Source organism: Apium graveolens, chromosome 3 (assembly GCF_009905375.1).
Source record: "Apium graveolens cultivar Ventura chromosome 3, ASM990537v1, whole genome shotgun sequence".
Taxonomy (NCBI): domain Eukaryota; kingdom Viridiplantae; phylum Streptophyta; class Magnoliopsida; order Apiales; family Apiaceae; genus Apium; species Apium graveolens.
The window spans coordinates 133936632-133955377 of record NC_133649.1 but is presented as its reverse complement, the minus strand read 5'-3'; the positions used below and the strand labels follow the sequence as shown (position 1 = coordinate 133955377).

Here is an 18746-nt window from a genome sequence, read left to right as displayed (position 1 = left end):
AATTTCTTTGAGTTCCAGTGTGGCTATGGCAACTGTGTCAATGACCCAACAGTTGCCTACCCAAGCTACCAAAACTGTAAAAAATTTCAAACCCAAATCCAAGAAAGCCTCCTCTGGTATCTCTCAAAATATGCCAGTTGCAAAATCCACTAAAACCAAAGAGGGGAGTGTGAAGGAGGGCAAGATAGGTGAGGGAAGGGGTGAACATAAAAGAAACCCTAAGGATAAGGATGGAGAGTTGAGTGGATCCCAGCCTAGCCACACTGCAGTTTCCCAACAAATTGCAGTGCTTAAAAAGGATAAAAGCTCATTTCTAGCTGCATCCTCCCAAAAGGATGTAGTTATTGAACAAAGCTCTCAACCAAGAGTACAGGCCAAGAGGGTTAGGGACACAATCTCACCCCAAACTTATGCCAGAAAGAAGAACTCTAAAACCCTTGGGGATGCACATGGTACACACAATGTGCAAACTGGTGCAAAAGACACAGTCACTGCACCTTCACAAATTCAGTTTGATGTGGCTCCAATAAATATGGAGTCACAGCCAAAATCTCTAGTTATAGAAGCACCTCAAACACAAAACTCACCAACAAATTCTCTGGATGTGGATATGATAAACACATCAATCCCTGATTCCCCTTCTTTAACTCTGTTGGGGAAGCCAAAATCTAGTGCAAGTGAGCATCACCTTTTAGATGATTTGTTGGCTCACTTGCCAATTCTTTCAGGAACTATTGTATCATCAGTGCCCAAAATATCTTCAATCAGCACAGAGTCAACAATAGTTTCTTTTCCCAGTTCATTCATTTTTACTCTCTCGATGGATATTGCTCATCCGTCGAGTAGTGATTGTATCCCGACGGATAAGCTTAACAGCAGTTATCCGTCGGATAACAAAACCACTCACTCGATGGATATCACTCATCCATCGAGTATCTTCGCACAGCTTCAAACTTCATTTATCTCAAGTGCAGAAGATTTAGTGGTTGTACAGTCACTCTTAGGATTGAGAGAGAAGAGTCTTTTGAGTGAGAGTCTAGGTTGCTCCCAGGAAAAAGGAGAGGAAATGAGTGAAACTATGCAATCCATTTCTTCAGGATTGGCAAAAAAAAGTGAGAGGAGTCCCACCTTAGTAAGTGAAGGTGAGGGTGTGAGGGTGGGGAGCCAGGGTGAGACCCTGATGCAACAAAAGAGAGAAAACAAGAGAAATGCAGGTACTGGAGCTATAAGGATGACTGTCATTGCTAGTGAGTCAATGAATGTCCAGGATGCAGACAGGGAGGGACTATCTCAGCATCCTAAAGCTGTTCTAGATTCCACCTCCCTTGATGCTGAGGAATTTACTCACCCTGTTCCAGCTTATCAACTTTTAGCTGAACAGGGCAATGACAATGCAGAAAGGATGCTGAATTTGGTGCATACCACATAGTCTATGATGAGAGCTAAGGATGCCATCACAACTTTGCCTTCTATAGCTGGTGATGTGGACTATGAGACTGGTGGTTCAGCTGATTTCTTTGGTGATGGGAGTGGGGATAGTGAAGATGAGGCAATGGACATAGGGGGAGAAGTAGGCTCAAGTTCAAGATCAGGTATGCTATCATGGGCATTCTCAAAGCACTGTGATGAGCACTACTTCAAGACCATCCTGATCCAACTAATTAATCAGACAAATACTGCTCTTCAAACCACTACTAATACTAGTACCAAGAAGCTCCTTCAGGCACATCTAGCCTCCCTACAACTTCAACAAATCCAGGGCTTCCAGTATGCTAGGGATGTAAACACCATGAAGGGTGATATTGAGGAGATGAAGAAGGCCATTTCAGACAAGATAGATTCTAAACTTCCAGAAGCTACAATGCTTGACATCAAGAGGCAATTAAGGAAAAATTCTGATCTTGCAACCAAGATAAATGCCTTGGACACAAGAATGTCAGCCATGGAAGCATCTTTAACATCCATTCATCTTCATCAAGCCCAACAGACAGATCTACTTCAAAAATTGGTGGCTGCTCAAACCTCCTCCTCTACTCAACTTGATGATAACAAAAAGGGGAGAAAGGACCAAATGAGGGGGAGAGGCTTCAGACTCAAATCAGTAAAGTAATTATGCCTTCAATTACTATCTCAAAGCCACCAGTTATAGACAATATTGATCTGATCAATGCAGCAGCAGCCAATATAAGAGCAGCTGATAAGGAGAAGTTGAGTTTAGTCAACTGGGAGAAGATTGATGATGAAATACAGAAGAAGTTTGAACTTATCAAGGAGCCAGTTAAGTCAGCCATCCATCCATCACTCTCAATTCAAGCAAATTAGTGTGAATGAGATGAGCATGAACTATCTGGAAAGAGGACAACCATCCTGCATCAAATCTCCAAAGGCTGAAACAATTCTGAAACCAAGGGTAAACTACTCAAAATCATCATTGAAGAACCCTTTGGATACTGTGTATGAGACACCTAAGCCTGATGAAAAGAAGCTTCTATCAAGATCAATTGCTTTCTACAAAGATCCAGCTGATTCAGCTTCAAAAAGAAGAATTGCTAAAATTTTCAGGAATGGGAAAGAAATTTGTGTGGTGGCTGGACATCCTCAATTTGCTCAAGCAAAGAGAGAAGAAAAGGCTAAATTGAAGCAGGAAAAGAAGCAAGCTGCTCTGGATGCTAAAAAGACTAAACAAAAGAAAGAGCAAATTGCTATCTTAGCCAAGCTACATGCTGTAAATTCATCACAACAAATTTCTTCTCAGCCATCTAAAGTTATTGAATCAAAGAAGCAAGTTGAACAACAGAAGAAATCTCCAAGAATCAAGGAATTGGATAAAAGAACTAAAAGGAAACTGGACATTGTTGATAAAGAATTGGAGAATCAATTTCCCAAGGAATCCACTCCAACTATAACTCAAGCATCAAAACCCTTTGTGGTATTTGAAGATATCAAAGTGGTGGATCCTTATACGAACATCCATGGTGAACCTATTGTGCCTAAGGATGAACCGGTAGAATGGGAGAACATTCCAATTCCTGATTTCTATTTGCCAATCCTTAACAAGCCAAAGAGAACAAAGTCAAGAGCAGTCAAGAAAGTGAAGTTGTCACCTCTCAAATCCAAATCTCTAGTCAAAGCTCAATCTAAAGTCAATAAGGGAGATTACATGTACTTGTGTGACATCAAAGAATTTTCTGATCTAAATCTTTATCTAGATGAACTAGATGAAGTGAGAGGAATTGATGCATACAGAAACCTACCTGAAAGGTTACTGTTCAAGTACAAAGGAGGAAAGGAGATTCAGTGGCCACTTCACAGGATCCTTCAAGAAAGCCAAGTTGTACTGATTAAAGTTTATTCATCCTTCAAGAAGAACTTTGGGTTCAATATTACTGCAAGAAGATTGGTACTGAAGAAGATTGAAGAACTAAGGAGTGTTAGAGCTAAAGATGCACTCCCAAAGACTCTAAATACCCCTACACAGGGAGAAGAGTGCATCTAAGGCCCTACTGGCTGATGGAGTTCATGGATGACAAAGGAGTGAGAAGATTTATCAGATTAGAAGACCAATTGAGCATCTCCAGCAATGAGACTCTTTTGGAAATGCAAGAAAAGTTAAATCTCTCAGAATCTGATGAACTATAATTCCACAGGCAGCTCCAAAATCAAATTGAGGAAAACAGCAGAAAGCTTGGAAAGAGATCCAGACCTTCAAGGAACTAGATAAATTTGCTCAGGCTAGATGAGCATTTTGAAAATGACTGTGAGCAAAACTTTGTACAATTTGTTAATTGAAGCACTTTTCAGTATTATCTACCGTCCTTTAATATTTGAATTTTTAAGGTGTTTTGTTATCATCAAGTGTCTCTTAATTTATGGCTACAATTCCAGTACACATAAATTGGGGGAGATTGTTGTGTATATGTTGTGTACTTGATGATTACATGAACAAAATACCTTGGTAGATTTTACTTAGTGAAATTATGTAGCACTCGACGGATAAGGTTTATAGTCCCGACGGATGACTCAATATAGTCCCGACGGATGATGACTTATTATCCATCGAGTGAGTAGCTTATGTAACAATAAGTCTATAGCACATTTCTGCATACACATTGTTTAGAATCTGTAGTAGTATTTGAGTCATGTTGACCTCAGTTAGATATGCAGAATAGGTTGATTAATTGTACATAGATGATGTCTTGTAATTCTTTATAAGTGAAATGAAGTTAAGTGCCTGATTGCTACCCGGCGGATGAACAGACAATGAATTCGACGGATGATCAACAACCCGACGGATGATCAATATCTCGACGGATGATCATGAACCCGATGGATAAAGAATTCAAATATCTGTTGACAGTTACAATACAGTCACATGCGTCGAGTGGATGCAAATGAAATGTGGTAGCCTATTTAACTGGGTTTTCGAGGACAAAGAAGCATTGCCATTTCCATGCTATTATGAAGATATTCAAAGATGCTGGAATAGAGTAATGAAGTAGCATTGTAATAGACTAAATAGTTTTTATTTTATTATCCTATCTCATTACTTTGTAATCTTGGTGATATATAAACCAAGAAGCAGCAACTAAAGAAATAGAGGAGATAGAAGAAGAGAAACATTTGTAAACAGAATTCTTAGCATTTCTCTGTACTCTAAGTTGTTCAATACTTGTAAGCAGCTGTGAGCATTTTGCACACAGGGTTCTCTCGATATATAATATTATCTCTGGTGGAATCATTCAAATCCACCAGAAAGTTTTTAAAGACTCTTGTTTTTAATTACTTGTGTTTTGATTCATTTAATTAACTATTCCGCATTGTGCTAATCAATTCACACTTATATATATATTCGAGTTAGAATATTTTTACTTCGAGAAAAAGTTTCAAGAATTCCATTCAACCCCCCTTCTGTAATTCTTGTCATATTGTTAAGGGACTAACAGAAAGCAAAGAAATGAATCAGTTGTTTATTAAATAAACAGAAGCAACACATATTGGTTTGGTTTACAAACGTGAAATGGCAGGTACAAAAACAAATATAAGTCAAGTGACAGCTTTGACAACGCTGGACCCACAACTACACTCAAAGCAATTGAATAAAAAAACACAGGAAATGGCAGAGTCTATTCAGCATTTCTCTCCAGCGCGTAGAATTCAACTAGCTGGCTTGTTTTGTATTTTCGCCGCGTGCACTTAAATTCCCTCATGACTGTTTGTTTGTTTTTGTCAAAGCAAAAGAAACCTCATACATGTTTTACTTTTAACAGAAAAAACCAAGTACATGATCCTGATCGCCATAGAGGAGTAGCATGCAGGTCACCATAGGAGAAATAATTTGTTAAGGCAAAGGCGGCTACACTGATCGCCACAGCCTCCTCCTACATGAGTAGTCGCCACCGAATATTTATCTATAATGCTACTCTCCTTCTGATCGCCATACAATATTCCTGGTACAATTAAAACACATGGATAAAAATTAGCCACGTATCCAGTCTTTATCTCTCCTACAATTCTACCATCTACAAAACCAAAAGAATTGCAGCAGATTATAACACTTCTCAGCAAAAAAACTCCATTAAAGCTCTACAGAATTTTTTATAGAGTTAGTTGATTTCATTTATTGAAATTAAGAAGAGAAGTGCTGCCCAATTTATTTCATACCATTAAAACCTTACAAACCTTTAACACTCATTATTTAAAGCTCTCTTGATTGTATTTAATATCTTTTGATAGAAGTTTTGAATTCTTAGAGTGATAGATAGAACCCCAAATTGATTGTTATTATTTTGGTTCTCTCTATATTTGTTGCTTCGAATTATTTATATTCGGAGTTGTAAGCAAACCTTTACGATTTAATTTCTTAATAATAAGAATTATTCTGTGAATTTCATTGTGTTTGTTTATTTCATTTTTAAGGTTTATTTTCCGCTGTAATTAATTAACGAAAAATGAAAAATATACATTCACCCCCCTCTGTATGTATATTTGGACCTAAAAATTGGTATCAGAGCTTGTTGATCGATATACAGATCTGATCCGTTAGATTAACAAGTTTTGTTGTTGATTTTGGTTGTACGGAGTCTAGGAGTGCTTTCGGTGTGTAGATCTGATTTGGGTTTGTTGGTTTTGACTTGACTGGTTTGGTATTGTTGACTGAATGGGTTATCGTATTTTGAGACGGTTTATTGCAAATTTTTCTCAGATATGAAAAAATGAGTTCTCAGAAAGTTAGTAGTATCAAGGTTCCTCAGTTTGATAAATCGAGATATAATCTATGGAAAAAGAAAATGCTATTGTATATTCAGGCATCGAATTCAGAGTATATGAGAGTATTGAGAGAAGGAAGACATGTGCCGATGAAGGATCATCTGAGTTGCCTAATATGAGAATGTCATGTCCTGAAGCTGAATGGAGTGCACATGACAAAGAACTGATATGTTGGATATAGAAGGAGTTGAAGATTAAAGATAGATTCATCTATGACAACAATGCAGAGGATGATAACTCAACATAGACAGGACTTGTAAATAATCCTATATCCATTGAAACCAGTACGAAGATAGAAGACTTGACATATACACAATGATCTGGAAAGCTACAGTGAAGAAGTCGTCAACAGAAGTTCGAAGGAAGTTCATTAATATGTTCATTCATCGAAGGAATAAGGTTGAAGATATTCGAAGTAGCAACCTGGATTGGTGTGAAGGTTATAAGGGTTTCAGTGAAGCTGATTTGATATGGTAGAAGACTTGACAGTGAATTATATAGTCTATAGTACAAAGGCCTGAGAGCAGAACTAGTCGTCTGTGAACCAAACATTGCACTAGGCGTTAGTGATCCGTGAAAGGAAACTAAGTACTATCATTCGAAAGACTGTCAAGTGAGATTCATATTCAAGAAAATTGTTCGAAGATTAAAGACGAAGCTCAGAAGAAAGGAAGACATGAAGTGGTATGACTCAAGGATTGCATAGATCAAGTTTAAGGAAGTAAAAGAGTTTAAGTACAAGCTCAAAAGGAATTCAAGTCAACTTCTATGAGTTGCAGGACAACCAAATGGAAGTGCATAGCAAGGAGGAAGATTTGTCTAAGGATGGAAAAGTTTCTAAGGCAAAGTAATTATAGAAATCGACTACTAGAAGTTGAAAATCGACTTCTGGCAAATCCTAGCAAGCTACTAGTCGATTTCTATAGCTACTAGTCGAATTGTGCAAATCAGAAATGTTTCTAAGGAAATATTCAAGCAAAATCGACTTATGGAATCTACTAGTCGATTTTGGTCTTCAAGAAAATCGACTAGTGTGGAGTTGTCTGTAGAAACTAAGTCAAAAACTCCCTTGGCAATGAAAATCGACTTCTGATATTTCAATCAAGTAGAAATCAACTTCTAGACTCTACTAGTCAATTTTAATCTTCAAGAATCAACTAGTAGGTACTTGGAAGTGATCTTGATGCAATTTATATCCTCTTGGCTTAATTTTGACTTATACAATTCGACTATTGCACCCTGATTGATTTAATACTTGGATGAGAGCTTGCCACGTATCCTAATCTATTCACCTACCTATATCTATCAGTTCAACAGTGAATTGAAGGATAACTCACAATCAATCACAATCAGAAACAGTAGCGTTGCTGTCGCTCTTTGGAGATTCGTTCTATCAAATCATCAATTTGCAAAGTGTAGTGCTGCTGAATTTTATACAGAATTCTAGTCTTACATAGGAACACTTAGAAGCATTAAATCCTTGTATTGATAGCTTGGATCCGATAGGTATATTGCTTTTTTGAGTGATAGCAATACACACATTTGATAAGTTATCTTTTGTAGTGTGTAGAGTTATTGTTGCTTTGTTTACATTTGTAACAAAGTTCGTAAGCAACCCACTCATAGATTTTTCTTAATAATATAAGATCAATCCCCCGAAGCTCTTGTGTTTGTGTTTGTTTTTCATAGTATCTTTATCCGCTGTGAATTTATTTGAAAAATGAACGATAATACATTCACCCCCCCCCTCTGTATAAACCTGGTGGACCTAACAATTGGTATTAGAGCTTGTTGATCGATATACGGATCAGATCCTTTAGGTTAGTAAGTTTTGTGTTGGATTTTGGTTGAACGGAGACTGGGATAGCTTCTGGTTGTGTAGATTGGGTTTCCGTTGATTGGTTGTGTTGTGTGACTGATTGGATAGTTGCAGTTTGAGATCTCGTATTGCGAAAATTTTACAGATCTGTAAAAATGAGCTCTCAAAAGATTGGCGGTCTTAAGGTTCCAAAATTTGATTAGGCAACCTACAATCTATGGAAGAAGAGGATGCTTCTTTTTCTCAAAGCTGCAGATCACAGATACATTAAGGTCATCGAGAAAGGACCATTTATATTTGAGATAGAAGATCCAAATGATGATGAGAAGAGAATTCCTAAGAATCCAGATGACTACACTGAGAAGGATATTGAATTGGATAGTCTGGATGCCAAAGTGTAGCACTTGTTGATGGAATCCATGGATGATGACATGAGCCATCAAATTGTTGTGTGTGAAAATGCTAAGCATATGTGGCAAACTATAGAGTTGTTAATGGAAGGAACGGAAGACGTCAGAGAAAATAGACTTGATATTCTGACTACCCAGTACGAGGCATTCAAATCTCTCCCAGGAGAAAACATAAATTCAGTCTTTGAAAGATTGAACAAGTTGATAAATGAACTGAGCATCTATGGGAATAGATATGAACAGAAAGAGATAAACAGGAAGTTTATGTTGACATTGCCCACACATCTCATAAGTAAAGGAGATTCAGTTCGTGAGCGCTTGGACTTCAAGACTATGTCTCTGGACAAGTTATATGGGAAGATGAAGACTCATGAAATGGAATTGGAACAAAAAAAGATTATATATGGAAGTGGTGCAATGGACGTGAAGAATGCTGAGTTACTGAAGATAACTGGTCTTGTAGCTAGTAAACACAAGGACTTGGACATAACTGCTGAAAAGCCAAAGACAAATGATCAAGTGCTTTGTGATGCTGAAGTTGATGATGGAAATCTCTCTGAAGACCCAAGGGATTATTATACAATGGAAGAGTTGCAAGATATGAAGAATCCCACCATGGCCAACATGGCAGCTATGTTTGGAAACCTGAGATTCAGGAGGAAACAAGCCTTCAGGGGATCTGGTAGCAGCAACAGGGGTCAAAAATCTCCATCATATTCAGACTCAGGCTACAAGACATGGATGGTGGATAGAAAGAATGTCAAGTGTTTCAACTGTGGAGAAATGGGACACTTTGCCACTGAATGTAGAAGGAGTCAACAGGCAAGAGACAAAGGAAAGGTTTATCAAAGGAAAGATTTTGGAGGTTCGAAGAAGTATCCAGTGAAGTCTTACATACCTGAGGGTAGAAGCTGGGATGATACTGATGATGAGGAAGAGCAGTTTGGAAATCTGACACTCATGGCTATCCACACTCCACACTCTTCAAGACAGGTAATCCTTTGCTCCTACTCACCTCCATTTCATACTGAAAACCTATGTGAGAATGAACACTGCCTTGCTTTTAGAAAGTCTATCACTATACCTGCTGCATCTTCATTTGATAGTATAAAAGTTGAATGCACTGATAAAGCATACATTGATAGATATAATTCCATAAATCTGAGCTATTATCACTGTATAGTCTCCTTGAAGAATGTTAATGGTACTGTAGGTGACTTGAAAGATAAGGTAAAGAAACTACAGGAAGAACTTGATAAGTTAGTTCTTGAGAAAGTTAATGTTGAAGACATTAGGAAAAAACAACACTATCTAGAACTTAAGGCTAATAATCATGTTGAGACCATTGCTCAAAGAGATGAGAAGATAAAGGAATTAGAAGCTAAGTTACAAGCTTATGCCAATTCTGCTAATCTTGCGAAGGAACTCATATCTAGCCAAGTTATAAGTGGTAAACTTGGAATTGGGCTAGATTATGATGAGCTTCGAAAGTCAAGTAAGAAACGTGTGGTGGAAAATGAAAAAATTGAAAAAGTAGATAATCCACCTGATACACCACACGTTCTGAAAAGTGCTAAGAAACCTTTGTACAAGAAAACATCTTCTGATCCCTTTGATGAGGATAGACTATTCATTGAACATGAGTTGCTTGTTGAGGACTTAAATGAATTAAAAGATAAAAAGGCAAAGGAACCTAGTAAGTCAGTTGACTCAGATAGTGAAACATCTAAGGCTGGACTAGGTTTTAGTTCCAAAACTAAAAGAAGCAGGAATAGAAATGGCAGGATAGGAGGCAATGGCCCTAGAAAGTTATGCAATAATTGTGGATCTGCTGGTCATCTTACTCATGCTTGTAAGAAGGCTAAGGTAGATAATGTTAAGAATGTTAATATGCATAAAATATCTAGCATGCCTAAATCTCCTAAGTGCAATAATTCTGTTTGCATGCCATGTGTTGTTAATTTCATGAACACTTATCTTGATTCCACACACTCGCATAATTCATCACATAATCATGATAAGCATGTACACACACACTGGTAGGTCTAAGACTGTCAGCCCTCCTAAGGTTAGGAAAGAGGCACCTGTCACCAAGCCCGGAAGCAAGTCTATTGGTGCTTCCGTAAGTGACAAAGGGACAGTCAAAGACAATGCACAACATACTAAGCCTGTCAATTCTGTGAAGCAGAATGTTAAATATTTAAATGCCTCTAAGTCCCCTGGACCCAACTTAGTTTGGGTACCAAAGAAAACTTAATCTCCTTTGTTTTCAGGGCATTAAGCAGAAGAAGGTCATTTGGATTCTGGACAGTGGATGTTCGAGGCATATGACTGGAGATAGAGCCCTGCTATCAAAGGTGGTTGAGAAAGCTGGCCCGGAAGTTACCTTTGGAGATGACAACAAAGGTTATACAACAGGATATGGTTGTTTGCAAATTGGAAATGTCATCATTGAAGATATTTCTCTGGTTGAAGATCTGATACATAATCTCCTCAGCATAAACCAATTATGTGATAAAGGCTGTGAAGTTTTGTTCAAGAAGGAGAGGTGTTTGATCTCTAATAAGAAGAATGAGAAGCTTACTCTCAATGGAGTGAGAAAGGGTGATTTGTTTATAGCTGACTGGAATTCTGCTGGAGATGGTCAAGTTCTGTGCTTCTATAGTAAAGCTTCTCCAGATGACAGTTGGTTATGGCATAAGAAGCTCTCCCACTTAAACTTCAAGACCATGAATTTTTTGGTTAAGAGGGAATTGGTGAGAGGTCTTCCCGAGATGGAATTTTTCCTGAAGGACTTTGTGAAGCATGTGAGAAGGGAAAGTCAAAGAGAGCATTACATAAGAAGAAGACGGTTTCTGACATTGCTGAGCCCTTACAACTTCTGCATATGGATTTGTTCGGACCAGTCAATGTAATGTCTATGTCGAGAAAAAAATATTGCTTAGTGATTGTTGATGACTATTCCAGATACACGTGGGTGTTATTCTTACATTCAAAGGATGAAGCAGCTGAAATGATCATTGATCACATCAACAAGATTGAGTTAGAAGCTGGCATGCCTGTAAGATACATAAGATCAGATAATGGCACAGAATTCAGAAATGCAAATTTGAATGATTTCTGTGTTGAGAAAGGCATCTCGAGACAGTATTCAGCACCAAGGACTCCTCAACATAATGGAGTGGTAGAAAGAAAGAAGCGTACGTTGGTTGAGGCTGCAAGGACAATGCTGAATGAAGCCAACCTTCCTACGTATTTCTGGGCTGAAGCTGTTAGCACTGCGTGTTATACTCAGAATCGAACCCTGTTCAACAAGATGTTTGAAAAGACACCATATGAGTTAATGGCCAACAAGAAACCATCCGTGAGTTACTTTCATGTATTTGGAGGAAAATGCTATGTGCTAAAGGACGATGAGCATCTTGGTAAATTTGATGCCAAAGCTGAAGAAGGTATTTTCCTAGGCTATTCATTGGAGTCTAAGGCATACAGGGTGTTTGTGATTGATGACATCAAAGTTGTGGAAAGCCTTAATGTAACTTTTGATGACACCAAGCTCCCGAGTATTCAGAAGGAAGATAATAATGATCACTTAAGTGTGGAAGATCTTTTCGATGATGAAGACGAACCTGAGTTTATCCCAAATAGAGATAGCAATGGAGATGATCATCACAATGATCATAATGGTGATTCAGATTCTAATGGAAATGGTGGGGATGGTTCAGATATGAATGGCAATAGTGGTAACACAATTGTGCATAGTGAGACAGTTTCTGGAACCAGTCCTCAAGTGTCAGATTCTACAGATCAAGATGGCAGCAACTTAGGGGGAGCAGAACAAGAAAGAGGATCTGCTAGTCGAACTCAACAGAATGTTAATCAAGCTGAATCATCAAGGGAAAATTTGACTATAGCTGTAAAATGAAGTAGATCTCATCCTGAAGATCTCATTATTGGTGATGTTGGAGCAAGAGTTCAGACGAAAAGAGCTACTGCTAATGAATATCTATTTTCTGGATTTCTCTCTCAAATGGAACCAAAGAAAGTAGATGAAGCTCTTGGAGATCCTGACTGGGTGATTACTATGCAAGATGAGCTCAATCAATTTGAAAGACAGAAAATGTGGAAGCTTGTACCCAGACCAAAAGATAAATCTGTTATTGGCACTAAGTGGGTATTCAGGAACAAGCTGGATGAAGATGGAATTGTAACAAGGAACAAGGCGAGACTGGTTGCTAAGGGTTATTCTCAAGAAGAAGGCATTGACTATGATGAGACCTTTGCACCAGTGGCTAGACTTGAAGCCATCAGAATGTTCTTAGTATTTGCTGCTTATTCAAACTTCAAGGTTTATCAGATGGATGTGAAAAGTGCTTTTCTGAATGGTGAGCTTGAAGAAGAGGTCTATGTAGAGCAACCTCCTGGTTTCACAGACCCTGAGTTTGAAGATTTTGTGTATCTTCTCTTCAAGGCTCTTTATGGTCTAAAACAAGCGCCAAGAACATGGTATGCCACTTTCTCTGAATTTTTACATGAAAATGGTTTCACTAGAGGTGTCATAGATAAGACTCTGTTTCATAAAAAGCATAAAAATGATACCATACTTGTGCAAGTTTATGTTGATAATATTATATTTGGGTTTACGAATGATGCACTTTGTGCAAGGTTTGTTAAGCTTATGCAGAGTAGGTATGAGATGAGCATGATGGGTGAGTTGAATTTCTTCCTTGGACTTCAAGTAAGCCAGAAGCCAGATGGTATCTTCATTTGTCAAACGAAGTACATCAGGGATCTTCTGAAGAAATATCAGATGGAAGATTCAACACCTGCCAAGACTCCTATGGCAACTGCCACAAAACTTGATCAAGATGAGTCTGGTAAAAAGGTGGACATCACTCACTATAGAGGCATGATTGGATCTCTTCTCTACTTGACTATAAGTCATCCATATATAATGTTTGCAACATGCTTGTGTGCGACGTTCCAAGCTGATCCGAAAGAGTCACATCTGATAGCTGTCAAGAGGATCTTTAGGTGTTTGAAGGGTACACCGAATCTGGGTATCTGGTATCCTAAAGACACGGGCTTTGATCTCATTGGCTATACGGATTCTGACTATGCTGGTTGTAAGATTGATCGGAAGAGTACTTCAGGAAGCTGTCAGTTTCTTGGAAGAAGATTGGTTTCTTGGTTTAGCAAGAAGCAGCATTCGGTTTCTACATTTACTACTGAGGCTGAGTATGTTGCTGCTGGAAGTTGCTGTTCTCAAATTCTATGAATGAGAAGCCAACTCCGAGACTATGGACTTGAGTTGAATCATATTCATATCTTCTGCGACAACACAAGTGCCATAGCAATCTCAAACAATCTTGTTCAGCACTCGAGGACCAAACATATTGATATAAGATATCATTTCATAAGAGAGCACATATTGAATGGTACTATGGAAATAATTTTTATTCCCACATCTGATCAAATTGCAGACATTTTCACTAAGCCACTTGATGAAGCTACTTTTTGTAAGTTGGTTAGTGAACTTGGCATGTTAAACTTGTCCACTTAAAAATGGAAGTTAACATATTATGTAATTTGATTGGGATAAATTTTACAAATCCTATGATGATGCTTTGAGGCCTTGTAAAGTTTATTTACCTATATTCATTATCCATGGATTGAAGCAAATTGATTATCACATGTTTTGTATGCTTGTATGCTTAGTGATAATTGGATTTGAGATTTTATTGCTAATTGATTACCATGATCTTATATGTTACATGTTATGTGGTAATTGAGTTAGTTTATCTGGAGCTTTGTATGTACTTGAGATAGGTTAGCACCCATTTTCTGTATTGGGCCTAACACTCAATCTCAGATAAATTTATTCCTAGCATGAATTGTGTTTAATTATCTTAAATCATAATGTCTATTTGTTCTGTATGTATGCACGCTCTTGCTCTGATACATAAAATATTTATGCATGTGTACATACCTGACAAAATACTTGACAAAATATGATTGCTATATGCTAGATGACCCTTTATATTGGTTTAGAACTAAAATGAGTAGAGTATTTCTTCCATCTTTATCACATGTTTCATCCATGTGACTCTGATACATTCTCTAGAAAGATTATTCTACTTACTCAATTCTAAATCAATACATGATGTTATTTACCATTGCTACTAACTCTGTTGCTGTTTAAGTCTTGCACTGAATATCCAAGCACAGAAAGCAGCTAAGGTAAAGTTCAGGTATGACCAATCTTTCAGAATATACTTCATGTTGAAACACCACACAATCACACACTGAATGATCTCTGGTAATAGATCATGTCCTATGTTCTCTGTGGTTACTTCTAAGGTATCATTCCTTGATTCTTAAGCATTCTGAAACTTTATGGATTATTCCTAAGGCCCAGTCCTAGTATTCTGAAACTTATAACTGCCCCCAGTGGCTTAGGAAGCTGACTATGAGCCGATCAAACCAATAGGTTCTGACCAAAGTCATAGAACCAAACACTCCTCAAACAGAATTTATCCAAAACTTTTGCTCTGATACATGAAAACCACATGATCAGTTGCATTCTGAACCTTGATAACTCGAGTTGAGTTGAGTGAGGGAGATAATGCCAAGCAGCACCACATAAGGAAGGAAAGGTCAACCCTACAACTCTGTCTCTCACAAAGTAGTGGAGTATTCAAATCCTGAGACAACTGTAAAGCCCATTTATATTCTCTCAAAAGAATGTAAAGCTGAAAAAGGCATTGAAACTGTTACTAGAAGCAATCTCTCAACATGTTGTATTTCTATTGAAAATTCGCCTGTAAGCCAGGGCATCTGAATGAGAGTCACTACCTTACCTCAAATATTTCAATGCACGTGTGAGTTTCATACACAAGGAAGGTTTTGACGGAGAAAGTTTATCAAACCATCTCAAGGTCACTGATAGAACTTGAGATTTAATTTTAATTAAATCTGAGATCCATATGGATTCTAACTCTGATGAGATTCTGGTACTCTGGTTTATCCTAAGACCATTATCTCTGATTCATATCTAAGTGATATAAGAAGAAATCATTGATCCCTAATGGCATATCATTGATCACTGGTTATCTTCCCAGAATTCAAATCTGGATATGATTTTGACTAAGTCAAAATAGAAACTTGTAAATGAGGACTCAGATATCAACTGACGAGTTTATAAGGTATGCTTCTTCATAGAAGTTGAGGGATATCAGGAATTTTTCCACTTTATAGAATCCTAATTTCCCCTCTCAGAAGGAATATTTCTGAATCTCTTAACTGAGAGTTTTCATCCTTGAAGATGGAAGGCAACTTTTCTATGAAAAGGATTTTCTTGCAGGTACATTCATTGTTGGACTTCTGGAGCTCTGAGTGGAGTGAAACACTTGTGAGGATGAGTTCAAACACTTGAGTGTAGAGTGGAGTGAAACATACTGTGAGGACACTAAACAGAAATCACACACTTGTACTGTGAGGAAATTTGTAGTACCTATTCTTATTCTAGCTTGGTTTTGTTTGTAATATTTTCAAGAATGATGTGATGATCTTGGGTTGAGCACTTTTTTTGTATGAGGTTCTCTCCTGGTTTTGGTTATGGAATTCTGTTTCTTGAGAGATATAAGGAAGCTGGAAGGGAATTTTTGGTGATATAAGGGTAGTTCTTCTCTTGAGTTGAGAATCCTGGAACTTCTTTTCTCTCTGAATTATACTTGGTGGGAGATTTTGTTTCTGTAGTCTACATTTGAAGGATTACTCAACTAAGGGGGAGAATAAATATGGCATAACACAAAAAAATTGGTGGATATCCTTATTCAACTAAGGGGGAGCAACCTTATTCAACTTAGAAGAAGACTGGATAGGTCACCTAAGATATTTTTCCTGCCTACTCATGTTGATTATCTATGGGGGAGAAATATGGAGATTTTGAAAACGTATCTTTTGCATTTCTACTAAAGGGAGAGAAGATGTTGTTCTCTGCTAGAGCTGAATGAGTATGAGTGTATAAGATATAAGATAGTATTATTTCCTAGTCCAGGACATCAATGTTGAAAGCTGATTAAAGATTTTTGGTTATGGTTAGTTGAGTTATCCTCCAAATTGATACTTCTCTAGTATAAATTTGACTGTCATGTTTAACAGCCAAATAGGGGAGATTGTTGGATATAGAAGGAGTTGAAGATTAAAGATAGATTCATCTATAACAACAATGCAGAGGATGATAACTCAACATAGACAGGACTTGCAAATAATCCTATATTCATTGAAACCAGTACGAAGATAGAAGACTTGACATATACACAATAATCTGGAAAGCTACAGTGAAGAAGTCGTCAACAGAAGTTCGATGGAAGTTCATTAATATGTTCATTCATCGAAGGAATAAGGTTGAAGATATTCGAAGTAGCAATCTGGATTGGTGTGAAGGTCATAAGGGTTTCAGTGAAGCTGATTTGATATGGTCAAAAACTTGACAGTGAATTATATAGTCTATAGTATGAAGGCCTGAGAGCGGAACTAGTCGTCTGTGAACCAGACCACTGCACTAGGCGTCAGTGATCCGTGAAAGGAAACTAAGTACTACCATTCGAAAGACTGTCAAGTGAGATTCGTATTCAAGAAAACTGTTCAAAGATTGAAGACGAAGCTCAGAAGAAAGGAAGACATGAAGTGGTATGACTCAGGGATTGCATAGATCAAGTTTAAGGAAGTAAAAGAGTTTAAGTACAAGCTCAAAAGGAATTCAAGTCAACTTCTATGAGTTGCAGGACAACCAAATAGAAGTGCATAACAAGGAGGAAGATTTGTCTAAGGATGGAAAAGTTTCTAAGGAAAAGTAATTATAGAAATCGATTACTAGAAGTTGAAAATCGACTTCTGGAAAATCCTAGCAAGCTACTAGTCGATTTCTATAGCTACTAGTCGAATTGTGCAAATCAGAAATGTTTCTAAGGGAAGATTCAAGCAAAATCGACTTATGGAATCTACTAGTCGATTTTGGACTTTAAGAAAATCGACTAATGTGGAGTTGTCTGTAGAAACTAAGTCAAAAACTCCCTTGGCAATGAAAATTGACTTCTGACATTTCAATTAAGTAGAAATCGACTTCTAGACTCTACTAGTCGATTTTAATCTTCAAGAATCGACTAGTAGGTACTTGGAAGTGATCTTGATGCAATTTATATCCTCTTGGCTTAATTTCGACTTGTACAATTCGACTACTACACCCTGATTGATTTAATACTTGGATGAGAGCTTGCCACGTATCCCAATCTATTCACCTACTTATATCTATCAGTTCAACAGTGAATTGAAGGATAACTAACAATCAATCACAATCAGAAACAGTAGCATTGCTGTCGCTCTTTGGAGATTCGTTCTATCAAATTATCAATTTGCTAAGTGAAGTGATGCTGAATTTTATACAGAATTCTAGTCTTACATAGGAACACTCAAAAGCATTAAAGCCTTGTATTGATAGCTTGTATCTGATAGGTTAAATTGCTTTTTAGAGTGATAGCGATACACACATTTGATAAGTTATCTTTTATAGTGTGTAGAGTTATTGTTGCTTTGCTTACGTTTGTAACAAAGTTTGTAAGGAACCCACTCGGAGATTTTTCTTAATAATATAAGATCAATCCCCCGAAGCTCTTGTGTTTGTGTTTGTTTTTCATAGTATCTTTATCCACTGCGAATTTATTTGAAAAACGAACGATAATACATTCACCGCCCCTCTATATTAACCTGGTGGACCTAACATGATAGCTCTGGATGAAGGCCTACAGGTTATTTTGGTGGATTCGATGGATGATGATATGAGTCACCAAATTATGGTCTGTGAGAGTGCAAAGCACATGTGGGAAACCATAGAATACTTATGGAAGAAACTGAAGATGTCAGGCAGAATCGATTGGATATATTGACTTCACAATATGAGGCATTTAAGTCCTTTCCTGGAGAGAGTATAACTCAGGTCTTTGAAAGACTGAACAAGCTACTAAATGAATTAAGTATTCATGGCAAGACTTATCCTCAGAGAGAAGTCAACAGGAAGTTTATGCTTGTCTTACCTCACCATCTAGAGAACAAGGCTTCATCTGTTCGTGAGCGTGTTGACTTTGAAACTATGACACTTGAGAAGTTGTATGGTAAGCTGAAAACTCATGAAATGGAGCAGGAATAAAGGAAAATCATCTATGGTGAAGGAACAGTTGATAGCAAGAATA

At 37.5% G+C, this 18746-nt stretch overlaps 1 protein-coding gene across 1 annotated transcript; it reads left to right on the top strand.

Annotated features, from left to right (window-relative positions):
• The first annotated feature begins 8505 nt into the window (after nucleotides 1-8505).
• Nucleotides 8506-12421, top strand: LOC141714594 (uncharacterized). The gene is made up of 4 exons (XM_074518106.1): nucleotides 8506-10535; nucleotides 10994-11181; nucleotides 11244-11407; nucleotides 11495-12421. The coding sequence occupies exons 1-4, from the start codon at nucleotides 8506-8508 to the stop codon at nucleotides 12419-12421; spliced, it is 3309 nt and encodes a 1102-aa protein (XP_074374207.1).
• The last annotated feature ends 6325 nt before the right edge of the window (nucleotides 12422-18746 follow it).

Excerpts from the sequence above, each read along its gene's own strand:
- LOC141714594 (XM_074518106.1), top strand. The coding sequence starts at position 8,506 with ATGGATGATGACATGAGCCATCAAATTGTTGTGTGTGAAAATGCTAAG. Across the intron at positions 11,182-11,243 it reads TAAAGCTTCTCCAGATGACA|AGGGAATTGGTGAGAGGTCT; the intron begins GTTGGTTATGGC and ends TTTTTGGTTAAG. Across the intron at positions 11,408-11,494 it reads ATTTGTTCGGACCAGTCAAT|GATGAAGCAGCTGAAATGAT; the intron begins GTAATGTCTATG and ends TTACATTCAAAG.